This window comes from Acanthopagrus latus, chromosome 9 (genome assembly GCF_904848185.1).
Source record: "Acanthopagrus latus isolate v.2019 chromosome 9, fAcaLat1.1, whole genome shotgun sequence".
Lineage (NCBI taxonomy): Eukaryota > Metazoa > Chordata > Actinopteri > Spariformes > Sparidae > Acanthopagrus > Acanthopagrus latus.
The window spans coordinates 24225035-24241704 of NC_051047.1; the positions used below are offsets into that span (position 1 = coordinate 24225035).

The 16670-nt window shown below is 38.9% G+C and overlaps 1 protein-coding gene across 1 annotated transcript in view; it reads left to right on the forward strand.

Annotated features, from left to right (window-relative positions):
- Positions 1-332: 332 nt before the first annotated feature.
- Positions 333-16670, forward strand: part of dnah7 (dynein, axonemal, heavy chain 7) — a 74017-nt gene continuing 57679 nt past the window's right edge. Inside the window, exons 1-19 of the mRNA XM_037108632.1 lie at positions 333-494; positions 791-887; positions 997-1156; positions 1600-1666; positions 2148-2328; positions 2614-2686; positions 2868-2993; positions 3449-3568; positions 4469-4652; positions 4738-4917; positions 5772-6044; positions 6253-6380; positions 6708-6786; positions 7053-7277; positions 7409-7555; positions 8031-8210; positions 9362-9502; positions 9655-10022; positions 11396-11582. Coding sequence (XP_036964527.1) covers positions 432-494; positions 791-887; positions 997-1156; positions 1600-1666; positions 2148-2328; positions 2614-2686; positions 2868-2993; positions 3449-3568; positions 4469-4652; positions 4738-4917; positions 5772-6044; positions 6253-6380; positions 6708-6786; positions 7053-7277; positions 7409-7555; positions 8031-8210; positions 9362-9502; positions 9655-10022; positions 11396-11582 — 2979 coding nt within the window. The 5' untranslated portion in view covers positions 333-431. The remainder of the gene's footprint in view (positions 495-790; positions 888-996; positions 1157-1599; positions 1667-2147; positions 2329-2613; positions 2687-2867; positions 2994-3448; positions 3569-4468; positions 4653-4737; positions 4918-5771; positions 6045-6252; positions 6381-6707; positions 6787-7052; positions 7278-7408; positions 7556-8030; positions 8211-9361; positions 9503-9654; positions 10023-11395; positions 11583-16670) is intronic.

Consider the following 16670-nt stretch of genomic DNA (forward strand, 5'->3'; position numbering starts at 1 on the left):
ACAAATTGTGACCCGGAAGAGATTTTATATTCTCCTGGGACAGCTGATGAAAAAAATAGAGCGATTCTGGGAAAAACTAGACGGGTGGCAACTTCAGCATGATAGGACGTGCGCGCTCCCGCCGACGAAAATCAGTTTCTGGCAGATGATCACTTTTTGGCACCACACCGGTAACCAAATAACCGAACCAGGTTCACTACTGTTTGATGTAGTATCGTTTGTAATTAAACTGGGTCATAATCTTGCTTCCATTGTGTTATTTTTATTAATAACACGTCGTATATATTCACACCATTATTACAGTTTATCCAACTCCCGTTGGTCCCGGAGTTCACGCGAGTTCACCGTTGGCTTCCTTGACAACGGCCATAGCAACGGCACAAGTGTTTCGTTAAGGAGCTTCGTTATGATAACTTTGCACAACTACCGACATGAGTTCACCCAAGAAGAGAAGTAAAATCGATAGTTTAGTATTTTCACTACCACATCCACAGGTAAGCTTAGAAAACATAACATTCAAATATCGTTAGAGAAGCCAGGAAATGTCTATCCCGTTTAACCGACTGTGTTTGTGTGCCTAGTTAAGCTAACTTTTTCAGTTGGAAGTAAAATGTTGGCGCTTGACAATAAAACAGTTAGCGTCTTGCTTATATTACTTTTATATTGCCATTTTCCAGCTTGTTAAAGTTGCATATGGTTTTGGTCCAAACACCTCTCTATTTAGATGTGAAAATATGAAAATATAAATATAAATATAAATGTCAAAATAATGGCAAACTCCACTGTACAGGTCTACGGAAGACAGCCCTGGATGGAAACAAAACCTTCATTCTCGCCGTATCCCCCACTCACACAGAGACCCCAAGGAACTGAAGCAGCTGAGAAGAGTGGGTTTTAAAACTGAATTCACACAGAAGAGTATTCTATACTTCTTTATTTTAACCAAGGAAATTCTGTTTGAACTGCTGTGTGTGTGTGTGTGTGTGTGTGTTGAAGGAGATGGGCTCACTGAAGGGGCAGACAGCAGACCAGGTCAAAGTTACAGGGGTCAGAACCTGCTCCAGAGCAGAAAGGCCTCCAAGCACATCAGCAGTATTCGCACACAGCTCGGCAAAGAGCACAAAAATCTACGTGAAACTATGGTTAAATTCATATGGTGAGTTTCACAGTTTTTTCTAAGCTTAATTGCTGTCATTGTTTATGTTTCAATTCCTGTTTAATTCATTTCATGTCATTTGTGTCCTCTGTATTGTTCAGAACGATAGGAAGGACATAACTAACCAACTGACTAACTTACTAACTACTTAACCACTGCCATATGAATTTGAAATTGTACCTGTTTCTAATTGAATTGTTTTTATATCTTTTATATATGTAATCTTTAGTTTTATATCTTGTCATATTTTGTATTTTTACGTCATTTTAAACTGTTACTCAACATCATTGTAAATGAGGGCCACCCTTTATGATCTTCAAGTTTCAGTGACGGTAATTTATAGATCCTACCTGTGTGAAGCACAAGGAGCTCAGTGAGATGATGGTCACTAGCCATAGGTTTGGGTTTAAGTGTCACATTTTGACAATTTTCTCCCTCTTTAGCCCCCAGGAGGAGGATGAGGGGGATGATGATGGCAACCCTCCACCACGCAGCACTCCAAAATTTACAGTAAAGAATAACAGTGAAAAGCAATACACACTTGACACCACATATTATATGACATGCCCTCTTTTGTTGCGCAAGTTCCCATAATAAAGACATTGTGCCGTCGTTCTTTTACATAAGCTTTTCAAGACATTTGATATTGTAGCCTGTAAATTGCTGTGTTGTTTTGTGTGTGGTCTCACTGGCTGCAGTTACTAGATATGTTTCCTTCTTTGTGCTTAGTGCAGAGTTTTTAATGTATTTGTAATTCTAGCCAGTGGTAAGACCACACAATTAAACTAGGTGCATTGTTTTGACACACAGCATGGTAAATGAAATCAGCACTGGAATATTTACACACTGACTCATATGCTCTTCTAAAATGGAAGCTCACTGTCAATGAGGTCCTGAATGCAGTTATTTTTCTGTCACCAAATAATAAAATTGTTTGTTTTAAATGTTCTTACAGCCACTGAAAATGTTTTGTTATATTCTGTTTCATCAGAAATATAACTACTTCATCCAGAAAGGGTTAGACCTGAAGGATGTGGCTCCTCTGGAGGATTCCTGTCTGAAGAATATTAAGGGGATGATCCCCTGCCACCTGAGGAGCCTGAATGCGTCATTGGAGCTGTTGGTTGATCAAATAAAGGAGGACTATTTGTTCAGCATGAAGACAGCAATCTGTGTGTATTTTTTGTATTGGCTTTTAATAGATGCAAACATATAACATACATGCATGCATTTTACCTTTAAAATACACACTGTAGGCATTGAAAACATTTATGCATACAGAAATGTATAAATTACAAGGTTCTTCTTGATATTATAATTTAAATGAGTGAATTAAGTATTTTGAACATGTTCTATAGTATTAACACTGTTTCCCAAAAGGATCTGGTAATTTATTATGAATAAAAAATAGGGTAATGAAATATTTCTTGCTTAACAGGTTTTGTTTGTGATTGCAGTGAAATATACATTCAAAGATTCACGGGAAACTAATGAGGACAAAGTGGAGGATCTGCCCCCTCACAGACTTGAGTAAGTTAGCAGGACATGATGGAGAATGTTTCATGTTTCTCATGTCATAGAGAGTCCTTGTCTTCCTTTGTACGAGGAAAACCTGAGTGTCAGTGAAACATTTCTGGAAGCCTTTCAGATTATGAATTAACACATTAAGAAGTTTGTTCGTCACAGTACTTTTCTTATTTTTCCCTGTCAGAGTGGAGGTAGTGCCAAAACCATGGAACAAAGCCTTTGTCCATGCACGAAAGAGGATGAGAGATAAGCTTCACTCAATCAACCCAACTATGCTTCAGGTTCTACACCTTTGGCATGTCCATTACAAGTAAGTTGGCTGTGATACATCTGTTTGTTTATGTACTTAATGCTTTTTTTAGTGCCGCACTGAAGGCTTCCGCAGCTTCTTACCTTCATCGTTGACACAATAGGTAAACATTTATGACTTAAACAACCCGAATAACCACCAGGTGACATGGATCCCCACCAGACTGCAGAACATCTACTTACCTTCATTATTTACACATACATAAATAGTTATACATTCATGAAAAATGTTTTTCCAAAATGTATTTTTTACAAATACCTGCAGCTGCCTTAACTGCATTGACTCGGACAGATTAAAGATGAAATAAACATAACAAAGTGCTCATTAAAAGAATATGGTGATTTTTGTCAAATTTGTGCCACTACCACACCATCCTAAGTCCCCCCTGAAATAAAGTTGTTGTACTAGATCCATGTTTGACCATCATCTTACCCTCCTGGGTGACCTGCTTGCAGAAATCTCCGTCTGATAGATGTGGAGGAGTTCCACAGCAGAGAGGAGTCCATGGAGCTCTCTGTGTTTCAGCAGATTGTCAACAGACATGTTGACAATGCCAGAGGAATCCTTCTCAGAAAGTGAGTCCATGTCAAACCAGGCACCTGCTCTCAGCGAAATATCAACCAGAATCTGATTTTTTTGTTTTTGTGGATTTCATTCACAGATGTAAGGGATGTGCTTTGAATAGAGCCCAGGAGTGCAGAGAAGCATACATTAATCTTGAACGAGCTATTAAAAAAATCCATGCAGTATGATATTGCCCTTATGTAGTAACATCAAACGGTAGCCCTAAGAAGGACATCGCTATTTTTGCGATTTTACAGCCACATGTATAAGAATGTTACTAAATGTAATGGTATAATGAGCTTGCATTCCCTGAACTTAAACCATCAAATGCAGTACCAACTCTGCATCAGCATAGACGTTTTAATTGAGGCTCCCCACATATTTCAAACTTCACTTGAGTCTTGTCTAATAAAACCAAGTGTGTTGGGCAAAATGGGTGGTTCCTAAGGCCTGGATCATTGTTTCCTTCCTAAATGTTGCCTCTTTAGAAACTTGAAATCACCAGCCATTATGGTAACAATGGTATGATTGATGTGGATCAACCGTACTAGTCTGATGAATGAATTAGAAAGCATAAAACTTCAAGTACAATAGTACATTTTATTTCTTGCAAAGAAAATATTCATATTTTATTTCTTCCCAGGAAGGGTGGCTGGAGCTTGAAAATATTCGTCTTTTACTAAAGACGGGCATTGCAGAAAGGTTTGGGAACCTACTGTCCAAACCATCAAGCCACTTATTGTAGTGAACTCCTATGCCCCAGTTCCCCCCTTGGGAACAGCAAAGTTTAAATTTCCTATTTTATCATTTGACAATTTAATGTATGCCTCTGTGGTTTGAGTATTAACTGTTGAACTTTAATTGTTAACTGCTGAATTTAATTTATGTTGTTTTGCTGTTTTCTACACCAGTTGGCTTCCTGAAGTGCAAAATATCTATTACCAGGGCTGCAGGCGCAAGCTGGTGCCTACCTCCAGCAACATGCCAAAGCTATTGTCTTTCTTCAACTGTGCGGCTGCGCTGATGACATCCAAGCTGCAGAACCTTGCAATAGACTCAATGAGCGACTATACACACCTCATTTCCCCTGATGCGGTAGGAGAAAGTGTAAAAATGCCGGCTAGACAAATGCATAAACAGGTGGACACTTTTAATTGTGATTTTTTTCTGTCTTGTGTAGCGTTCAGAGCGGGCCTGTGAACACCCAGGCTTCGTATTGCATCTGATCCTGGAGGACAAGGAGATCAATTTTGAGCCCAGTCTCAAACTGTATGAGGAGGTCCTCCTTAATGTCTACGAGTTCATGCTCAGTTCTATCAGCATGGTACCTCGTGTGGAAACCAAACTGTTTCCTGAGTGGGTAAGATGTGTGTGTTTTGGTTTTGGTTTGTACATGCTGGTTAGTTAGATACAACTAGCTGAAATTAATTTTCTGAGTCTAATATAGTCCTACACTTAATCTTACCTTAGCTAGTTTTACCTAATAAATGTGAAACTAACTGTGTTAAAAAATTACAGTAAGTGAAGAGCTTAGATCCCTTGATTTTTCAACTGAGTATGCTACGCATGTTTCTTTCATCATACTTGTCCACCTTTATGTCATTTGTCAGTGTTTTTGAGTACAGTGAGAATTCATTGACAAGCTCATTGCTGTCCCGTGTGGCTCTTTGGGAAAAGCAGATTGGAACAGTCTCAACCATTAACCCACTGCAGCGACAATGGGTGTTTGTTGTCTAATTGCCATAGAAGGAAGGAATGAGTAAATTCTGGCTTGACCCAGCATATTATGGCAGAGAAGATGCCACGCATACCTTAGATTCAGGTTCTGTCATGTTTTCAAACAGTATATCATGTCTCTCATACAGTGGATGTGAGAGTCACAAACAGGGCAACACTAGAAATACATTTAATTTTCTGTACAAGACAATCCCCCTGCCTGTGCCTTTAAAATCTCATGTTGTTTTTGATTATATTTTACATGCAACACAGAGACAACACAAATTCTTATCACAGCTTCATATTTAGGAAGTGTTCTGATGCTGAATCTCAATGGGTGGTTGATTTTACCTGCAGTATGTTGTCTGGATGGATACCTTATTCTACATTTTGATATCACACTTGCTAATCCTGGCATTTCATCCATCATCTACCTTGACCACTCAACAAAAAACAAGTTTTCTGCTTGGATCAGTACCCCTCTTTTTGTATTCTTAGCCAGGTTCCACGTTTGGGAACACCCTGAAGCCCATCATCCTGCCAGAGATCCTGCAGGCCCAGCAGGAAGAAGTGCGCAGGGTGTTCTGGGCTGAGTGTGTCAGGCCCAAGGAATATGTCCACGAGTATGATAAATATGCCACACTGGTATCCAGGCAGGCAGAGGAAGATGTGGAGCAGTTCCTCAGTGAGCAGCATTCCTTCCAGGAAATCTTGGGAGAGGTGTTGCACTACCAGCAGCTTGCTGACCAAATCCAGTACACAGCATGCAAGGTACTTAGTCAGCAGGTTAGATTGAATGATTAGAATAGGTGCAATTTGACTAAAATTAGACCAAACATCTAACAAATCCTGAAAACCTAAACAATCAAAAAAATCTCAAGAGCTACAATTGATGTTTTCTAGACTCTATGTTTGTTTCAAAATCATTTCTTAAATGATGTGAAGTGATTGTGTTACTGATCAGTACTTTGGGCTCTAGGTGGTACGTCTTGGCATGTTCGAGGTTCAGTCACATGAGCTTATCAACTCTCTCGTCAAACGTGCTCAAGAGCTTCAACAGAAACTGGTGAATCGGATGCTAAAGGACCATCGGGAAATCAACGACAAGTCAGTTGGTTCACCGTTTTTCACTTTTTCTGTCCCCATCCATTTAAAAATGTCAAAATGCAACTGAAGCAAGCTATCATTTAAAATAAACCTGACAAGGATTAACAGAACGTATCTTTGATATGTACTGCTGAGATATGCAAGTAGAGGTTGCAGAGTCGATGAAATAAACATTGTGCAGGTCAAAGAGAATATGCGGTGGTACCCTTTTTGGTTTTAGGCCCACTGCTGTATTATCCCCTTCCAGTGGTCCTACATAGCTGAAGTTGTGCCATAAAAAGTAAATCTGTGTAACCCTTTGTAAATGCCACTAAACTCCTCTCACAGGCTCTGTAATGAATTTGAGAAGATTGCAGTGAAGGCACTGAGCACACCGCCTGACACGCAGACACTGATTGAGCTCAAGGTAACTACCCCAAATTCATGACAAACAGACCAGCCTGTTATGGTGTGCTATGTACGACTTAATGTCATTCACAGCCCTGTCCGCAAAACAACTAGACATGGCTTAACACATCCAGGAATCAGTAATAATAGATGAGAATTTTAATTTTAATTTGTGCTACAAGGTGCTTAATGTTAAGGGCTCATGGGTTAACTTAAACTTAAACACTTGTTTACTAGATAAGGAAGTCATAACTTAGTTTGTTGTTGCCCTGTAACCCCATCCAGGCCTTCATGAGTAAGGTGGAGGCCAATGAGATGCTCCTGTTGGAGCAAAGATTGGCAGACTCCAACACACAGCTGTGTTACCTGATGGACTTTGTCACCCTCTCACCATTGGACATGGAGCTCCACACAAAGACCATCAAGTGGCTTCAGCGCATGCCTTCCATCTTTAAGGAAAACCAACAGATCATTTCTGAAAAGACAGAGCAATATCAGAGGGATCTTAAGGTTTGTGCTTCTACTGTATATGTCAATCTAATGACCCACTGATCTGTAGACTGGAATCTGAATGACCCTTTGCATCAGAACTGAAGAACTAAATTGTTCATGTGAATGTAAAATGCTTTTCTGTATTCCAGATGTGCCGTGATCTTTTTGTGGAAGAACTGGAGAGCTACAGTTTACAAGTAGATGAGTTTACCTCGTACGGTGAGCTGACGGATCTCAGCACGTATTTGAAGAAATCCCAGGCTCTCAATGCAAAATTGGAGTTAGCCATGGAAAAGGTACATAAGGATTTCAATGCTTAAAAATATAGGAGTAAAGAAAAAGGGTGTCAGTCAGCCAATATGGCAGTAAATCATGCCTAGGAACTTATTTAAACTAAAACCTTTCATAGCCAGTGCAGAAGGGCCCTTTACACAGATGTGCACATTCCCCTTTTTGTGATATGATTCAAGGTTGAGAATTAATTGGTGGTCATGCTTCTGAATGAAAGACTTATATTCATTGTACAGTGGAATATTGCATTTTATTTGAAGTTGTATAACAGTGTATGCTGTCAAATATTTAACCACTAGAGGGCAGGATTGGCTTTAAATGTGTTCAAGGACAGGCGTTGTAAGAAGTTACATCAGGTGTTTGTTATCCATACATGATTAATTTACTCATCCATTAATCTCTTCTTTGTATGTCTTAATCTTTCGTCCATCTGTCATCCCACCTTTGCTTCTCTTCCAACCTTTCTGCTACTCTGGGAAGATTAATGATTTCAACATAGAGGAAGAGGCCTATGGCTGGTCTGTTTCCCAGTACCCAGAGCGCAAGAAGATCCATGACAAGCTCACACCCTTCCTGCGCCTCTATGAGACAGCCACTGATTTCCAGAACCAGTACGAGCAGTGGCTCAATGGACCGCTCTCAGGTGTGAACCCAGACAAGGTACCAAAATTTTGATTATCATACCAATAAGTATTTTACAATGAGAAGGACATATATTATCCTCATCATGCTGTTATACAAGCCCTGTCTATACAGTCCAAGTCCATACACGTACATTCAATTTCTAATGAGTTATGGTAAGATGTAATATGTAGTAGGTGTAAGATAATGAAAGCCAGTCTTGACCTTGATAATAAGCCAGGTTCATGGGGAGGACCTTAGGAATGCTGGGTATCTGGTGATTTCATATGTGGCCGTAGGGCCATTCATCCAGTCACAGGGAAGTCCTGAAAAAATGCTAATGTGCTGGAAAACTATATAAAACTAGACTCTACCGACGGAATGTTTTAAATTTGCTAGTGATGAAAGTTTAGTGTACAAAATCTTCATCAACAAGGCAGTTCTAAGACATAAGTCTAAAGACCTGTTTAAATAGGCATAAAGAGGCATCAAAAGAAACACAATACAAGCTAAAAATATTGTACTGTATTTTTTTTTTTTTTAAGTAAGATGAAATCAAAGAAAGAGAAAGAGAGTAAGAGGTAAACGTACAGTACAGTTACAGGGCAGTGTATAATTTTATTACTATTAAAGATATATCATAATGGGAAGTAGGCAATATCAGGGCTATTAATAATGCCATCATCTGCCTTCATATTAACATTGCTGATATGAAAAAGCTTATGGTACTTATTCTTGTATTTATACTTTTCTTCATTTATACGACTGTTGCTCCCCTCTCCGTCAGCCTTCATTCTCCAAGCAGACAGTAGCCTCCTTAAAATAATCACTCAGGTATTTTCAGTTGTTGGATGAGAGCCCGTAGCTATAGAGGGGTCGCTTCAGAGCAAAGTTCCACACAAACTTCACTTTTATTGCTGTCAGCATCGACTGCATTTTAAAGACTAAGCACTTCCTCCATCTCCATACCCAGCTGCTATCACTACTGCTATAACTGTCACTATTACCTCTTTGACTGCAGCCATTGCAACTAACCACCCCACTCATTTAAGCAAATACTCAAATACTCTGTTTTAGTTATTTAAATAGCAAATTGGGCTCTTACTGCAGTGCTCATATGTCTTTTTCTATAATAGTTTCTATTAAAATTACTGAGGTCATTCCGTGTCAAAATCCATTCTCTAATCTAGGTGGAAGGAGATGTTGGGAACTACTGGCGTACTTTGTACAAGCTGGAGAAAGGCTTCAGTGATGTTCCTAATGCACTAAGCATTGCCACCACCATGAAGACTAAGGTGGAGGAGTTCAAGGAGCACATTCCTATGGTGCAGGTAAGTCTTTTAACTGCGATTAGATATTTATAGGAGTTGAAATAACACACTCAATTACTTTGTCCTTCCATCATACTCAATAAATATCAATTAAAATGGGAATGTCTGTCCACTACATTATTTAAGTCTCTTGTGCTACTCCTCCCTCATAGGTATTGTGCAACCCAGGCTTACGTGAACGCCACTGGGATGCCATGTCGGAGGCGGCTGGTGTCTCCCTGCAGCCAGCTGATGGTCAGGCCTGTGTGGCTAACTTCATATCCATGCAACTTGACCAGCACCTGAGCAGCTTTGAAGGCATCAGCGAGGCAGCCAGCAAGGAGTACTCTTTGGAGAAGGCCATGGAGAAGATGGCCAGCGAGTGGGGTGACATGGAGTTCGTGCTCCTGGCGTACCGAGAGACAGGCACCTCCATCCTATCATCTGTGGATGATGTGCAGATGCTGTTGGACGACCACATTGTGAAGACACAAACCATGAGGGGCTCACCATTCATTAAGCCTTTCGAGGTGGAGATACAGTAAGAGATGAGGAGATTTGCTTAAGAATTATTTTCTTAGCTTCTTTAAAAAAATAGATTCTGTAATGTTATTAAGTGTGTACACATGGTAGGACTAATTTGTTATTGTGTCAAGTTAATGATGAATTCTGATATTTATAAAACTCGGCCCTATGTTTGTATATTTGGTGTATAAATGAGTTTTGGAATTTAACCAGTAGGTGCAGAGCAATGAACATAATGTATTCCTTGTGGGCAACTTTGACCATCAGAGTGCGTCCACTAAAAGGTATTTTTTGCCAGATTGTTATTCTAAGTGACAGGTTTATATAAATTATTCCTACAGAGACGGACTGTCTCTACTAAAGAGAAAACTCCTCTTTGTTCGAAGCAAAAAGAAAAAATAAACAAACAAATAACAACACAGATTTTTATATTTAGAAGCTGATAGTGAGTTAATCACTTCTGTCCAGAAGGACTTGGCCTGCTGGAAAATCCTGCAGCAGTCATGCCAGCAAAGATAAGAGGAGCTTTTTTTAATGTTTGGAAGGGGTAATATAAAGTTTATGTAAAAGTTTTAATTGCATGATTCTGAATCTTACTGACTTAGATATTACTAAAGAGTTTTATCTTGCAGGGGTGAGTGATATCCCTATGTTGGCTCATAATGGGTCTCAGCTGGAGCATTAATAATTGTAGAATAGTGAATCAACAAACTAAACCGACATGATACCTCTGACTGAAGCTACACAACCTGAATTGTTTGTCTGTCTCAGACTTGTAGTGAAAATATTCTTTGTGAAACTTGGAAAACAACGGTTTCACTCAAGCACACTGTATAATTCTTTCATTTCTATTCAGTTTTTTTTATCTGTATCTCAGTTCAGCAAATGATAACATTTTCCCATCCACTATAACTTGTGATATTATTGCAATATTATGTTGCTCCCAGGCACAGTTTGACACAGGATTCCCTGCAGCTTTTAAAAATGCAATGTGCCATATTTGGCAGGATGCCAAAGCAGTTATTGTAACATTTTTTGTACTATCGCATGAGAACTTTATAATGCAATTATCTAACTTTGTGGGTGGGCGAGGATGATATCATAACGTGGATAAAGAAATGTTTTTTTAGCGTATTCAGAGCCGGTCGCAACTGTTTTTATACTGTATGTCTTCAATACAGATCAGATAATGTTTGGCATTTAAGGCAAGATAATGTTAAAAACATATCTAGGATTCCAAAACCCCTTTACCTTAGAGTGGTGATAATTTGTAGTGATTCGCTCCAGGTTTATTATCCCTCCAAACAAAAGCTCCAAAAAGGGAATATTTTGTAAATGTAGGTAACAATTTTTGTCTTTTCACTTTAATATAGTCATGTTGTCTTGTAGGGAATGGGAAGGCAAGTTGCTGCTCCTCCAAGAGATCCTGGATGAATGGTTAAAGGTGCAGTCCACTTGGCTTTACCTGGAGCCCATCTTCAGCTCCCCAGACATCATGACTCAGATGCCTGAAGAGGGACGTCGTTTCACAACTGTTGACAAAACCTGGAGGGAAACCATGAAACAAGTTTCCCTGGTAAGTTGTTAGACTGAATTTGCTTTTGTTATGTTTGATTTTGTTCCTTAATGATGTTATTATTGTAGCAGGATGCGATAATGGTTAGGAAGACTATCTATAATACATGAAGATTTCTTTGAAGGGGCATTAGTCAAAAAAAATTGCCCCCTTCTTTGGTGGATCAATAGACTATCATGTCACATATCACTTTTGGCTGACCTTTTGTTCAAAGACTCATTCCACACAGTGTAACAGGTTGTAAAATCACTTAGCTTTAAAATCCTGCAAGTAGGCAGTGGACAGAACAAACAAAATGCCATAAGCAAGGAAAATTTTCTTGCAGTAATATGATCAGAGAAAAAAAAAATCATAACTATTGATGTTTTATTTAGAGACAATTAATGATTGTACTAGGTAGTGTTAGGATTGTCAGCCTCTTTTACGCAGTTTTGTTTCTCAAATCAGATGCAATCATCTTGCCCTCCAAACAATAACACTTATTTCAGCGTTACTCCACGGACTGTTGCTCTATGGCTCTGATGCGCTTTTATCACTATGGATTTGAGTAACACAAAGACCCTTTGAAAACCAATAGCAGCAGGCAGAGTGGCCGGACTGAGACGCATCTGTAGAGATCTGATTTAGAGCTCATATTAAATCACCTCCAAATGTGGTTCTGGATTTGATTTGCTAAAATCACAGTGTGTATTTGCTATTTTTTGCTCCTAAATTCAATCTGGATATAATCTGGATATACCAAAAACATTATAATGTTTTATGATATTAATACATTTATAAGGAGTGCAATGGTGTCACTGTCAAGGCTTTTCACCCAGAAAAAATAAATACCCTTATTGAATAAACAAACTATAAAGTCTGAATCTAAGTAGTTAGGATGTACTCAAACATTTTTCAACACCAACTCAAGTAAATTGTTCCCACAGTAATAGAGTGGAGAGTTAGAGGAGCACATCATGACATACTTCCCCTAAACCCAAATACTCAGCTACTTAAAATCTTGGTTGAACAGGGACACATTCAATGGATCCAGTACACACTGCCATTTCCTACAGAATGGCTGCTGTATTTTTTATCATTTCTTCATAACTAGAGTGATATTGATCCTCCATAACTATACCACGTTTCAGTAATGCACCATTAACCAACAGTTGGAAATATTTATGTACTGCAAGCCTGATCAGTAGGTTTACCGGACATGTCAGCAAAAAGCTGGTTTTAATGTTCGTGTTAGGGCACTGTGGAAAACAAAAATCAAACATAATATCATGACTGGCATTTTTTGGCATATGCTAGACTGAAAAACATACAAAGAGATTATAATGTCACCTCACCAAGAACCACATCGTAAAACTGTTGGTGGGAAACACAATTCCTCTGCAGTGATTGTGTTGTGTTTATAACTATGTTTAACACTGCGTCACAACTTACTGGACACAGTTCAAGCCTGGTATATCAAGGAGTAGTGTACTAATAATAATAGAATGACAGAATGAAAATTTTGAAGACAATAGAAGCTGACTAGCTCGGGCAAAACCAACCTAAACAAACTAACATGCACAATTGTGAGAGTGACAACAGAGAATTAGATACAGAAGAGAGCAAGAGGCTCGCAAGTATATAGTAAAAGCAGAAGGGAATCTTAAGACTGAGATAAGGAGGGCAAGACAGTGCAGGCTGAAGAGGGAATCACCAGGAAAAGGATAGAGAACTGGAAAGAAACAACAGAACGAGGATAAAAAGTCAGTGTTGCACCAGCATCCTCAAAGAGTTTCCAAAGGGTAATTGGCGTCCTCAGTAGACCTGAAATGAGACACATCAATTTCAGGCAGTGTCCTCCAGAAAGCCCAGCCTGACTGCACCATCAAATAGAAATTATGGATTTTGTCTGGAAGAGGCAGGGCTACACTGAGCCACAAAGAAAATGAGGTCACCAAGGGACAGGGAGCCTACACACACAGATGCGCATGCGTATTGTCTAGTCCACTGTGAGTTGTGTACACTCTGTTATGAAGAAAGTTGGCACAAATGTTGGTATAGAAGCTTTTACACTTGCATTTTGCTCACACCTTTTCAGGAAAATAGGGCACCATTTCTTTTTTTAGGCTTTTTTCAGTGAAGTGATCACTTTACTGTATGTTTGTTTGGAAATCATTCTTACATAACGCTAATGTTGACAAGGGCCGCCAGAATCTACAAAAAAGAAGTTATTTGTAGCAGCTTTAATAAAAGTCATATAAATGTCAGACAACATTTAGATGCTGTTACTTAGGTCCCCTGTCAAACATGGATCCTTTTGTTGAGTGATCGGTAGACACACCAAACACACTAAGAACACTTTTATATTGATGTGCATCCATTTTTTTAATCAATGCAAAAAAAAAAAAAAATGCTTTGTCACAAGCATTTTTCTGTTTGTGTGTATTTGTGTGTGTGTGTGTGTGTGTGTGTGTGTTTGTAGGGCAGGGAGACAGACTGATATTGCTGATGATGGAAAGAAAAAAAATATTATTATGTGTATTATTGTAATTTCAATATTGAAAGAAATTATTTCAGTCTCCCACTCATCTGTACACAGTTAGTCTGCCACAAAGGTTACATTCCTTTGTGCGCTTTTTTATTAAATTGCAGATCTTTAAGTCACTGCAAAGTGCAGGAAACACAACATACTTATATAATATTACATATAAACACAACTTTCTTTCTCTTTTTCTTTCTCTCAGTCTTCTTTCCTGTCTTTCATAATGTCATCTCTATAGAAAACTATAGTATCTCAGCAGTCTGTATAGCACCTGACTAAAGAGTGTGCTGTGGTTACAAGACTGGTTGATATTGTTTGCGAGAAATGTAAACAAGAAAACTGACTTCTTCTTCTTCCTTTTTTTTTTTAAAGTACAAGTTTAAGTACAGATCATTTTTCTCCTCATTTTGCAACCAACACACTAGCTGGAGTTACATGGACATGTTTCTTCGACATGAAATCCATCTGATTAGAGATTCTAACTTAACTATGGAGCGAAAACAAAGTGTGCTGAGATTTACATGCCCCAGATAATTTAATCAGAATTGTGAAGCTTACAGTCTGCTTATAGCTTATGGACACAGAAAATAGACAAGGCTGCCACAGTGACAGTTTCTGTTCCTGAAGCAATGTCACCTTAAGTTAGCCCCTATGTAAGGTGAACATGCACAGACAGAATATATTTATTCAAACTAGAGAGAAATGATGGAAGTGGGCATGTGAAGGTTTTTTATTCCCTTATATTATCCTGGTTTATGCCCCCCTTCTTGATCTGATTGATCCTAACTAGCCTAATCTAGATGAATGTTCAGCCTCTTCCAAATGAGCTACTACTGTGGCATTTTTTTCTTATTGGGCTATTGCTCTAATTGTTAGTGGAATATTAAGGTTCATGTAAATGCAGTTACTGAATGGTTACCAATATGGACATAACTGTGACCACCAGTGATGATTGTTAAGTATTCTCCTCATTGTCATCATTTGTTTCTCTAAATGAGAATATCCCTAACGTAGCTGCTCCCCAGGATAAAATTGTGATTTTCACTTTGCCCTTCTTCTGTAATCATGCTTATCTTGCAGAATCTAATGATTCCAATTCACCATGCCATGTAGGGCAGTTACAGAATGAACACCCCTCTGTGTTCGCTCACACTGCATCAAAATCTGACAAAGAATACATCCCTTCATTTCGTCCATAGCATCTGTCAGCAGGGCATGAAATTGGAATCATCTCACCTCCATACTACCAAAGAACAGTGTGAGCAAGAAAGCAGGCTACAGTGCAGCCCTCAGATCACATCGGGGTCTTTGTTGGGGTTGTTGTCATCAGATCAACCACTGGGAGCTGCTCAAGATCCACTGATCTTCCAGTACCTCCCAGCTTCCTGTCTTAACTCCCTTTTCCCCCACTTTTCCCCTATTGCTCCCTGCTTTAAGGTGTCATTTATCTACCATTGCATGCACAATTGCAGATAAAAATACGGCAATATCAGTTTAAAAGAATTATTTCTATGATCCTGCTTCCTCTCAACGTCACAGCATACCACACCAATGCCCCTCTAATGAGCTGTGGAAGGGAGAAACAACATCGACCATCTGAGCTCATACGGATGATGACTGACATATTGTTTACTAGTAGACTGATGGGTTCACACAGTAACAGCACTGTAATAATCAGGCAAAAGAATAGCTCACTTAAAATTACTCTCACACTCGTGCAGACATAATACTCTGCTTTGTCCTGGGTGTGAAGCGTGTGTAACATGAGAACAATGAAAAATATTTTCTTTAGATTTTGTTTTCGCCGCATAGATAACAGACTTGCTTCATATCTTCTGGGGACAGTGCTTGTCGCCCATTGAAGCCATCTGTTTTGTGCATGAAAACCACATTATCACACATAATACATGCATTAGAACATTGTTATCCCTTCAGCGTGCTCATGAATAGCTTCCCGCTGGCACACTGAATATAAAAATAGCCCTCTTATTACTTTCACTCTTAGAGAATGGGCCAAAATCACAAGACTGATGAAATCTTTGAAAAGCCAGGATCACAGTTCATCAATCAGACACCCTCAGCTTGTATAATTGGATGATCCACTGAAATGCAGTCAAGGCTTTTTATCATTTTATTTAGTGTCAGTAACTGTTTTTTTTCAGGCATACTATTGCAGCATTAATATGATTCAAATGGTTTTAATGTCTGTTCATTATTTCTATCATATGATGAGCCCATATTAGAAAAAGCTCCTTTGACAAGAACCAACAACCACTGCCTCAACCTGAGTCACCCTGAGAAATCAATACGAAATCATGAGAGATCAAAAAATTATTAACTTATTCGAGAAACTCTTTGTGATTCTGCTTTTGAAGAGAACTTCAAAACAGATAAATAGTTTCATTCAGTGGCCTAGGCCTCTTTTTAATGGACAGTGACCTCTTATCCGATACAAAACAGAAGTGTTGCAATGCACGAATGTACATCCTCCTCTTTGCTGCTTTTCCAGCAGTATTGATTGTAGATTTTTTCAGAGCATCTGCTAATGTAGAATTATTTGTATTACA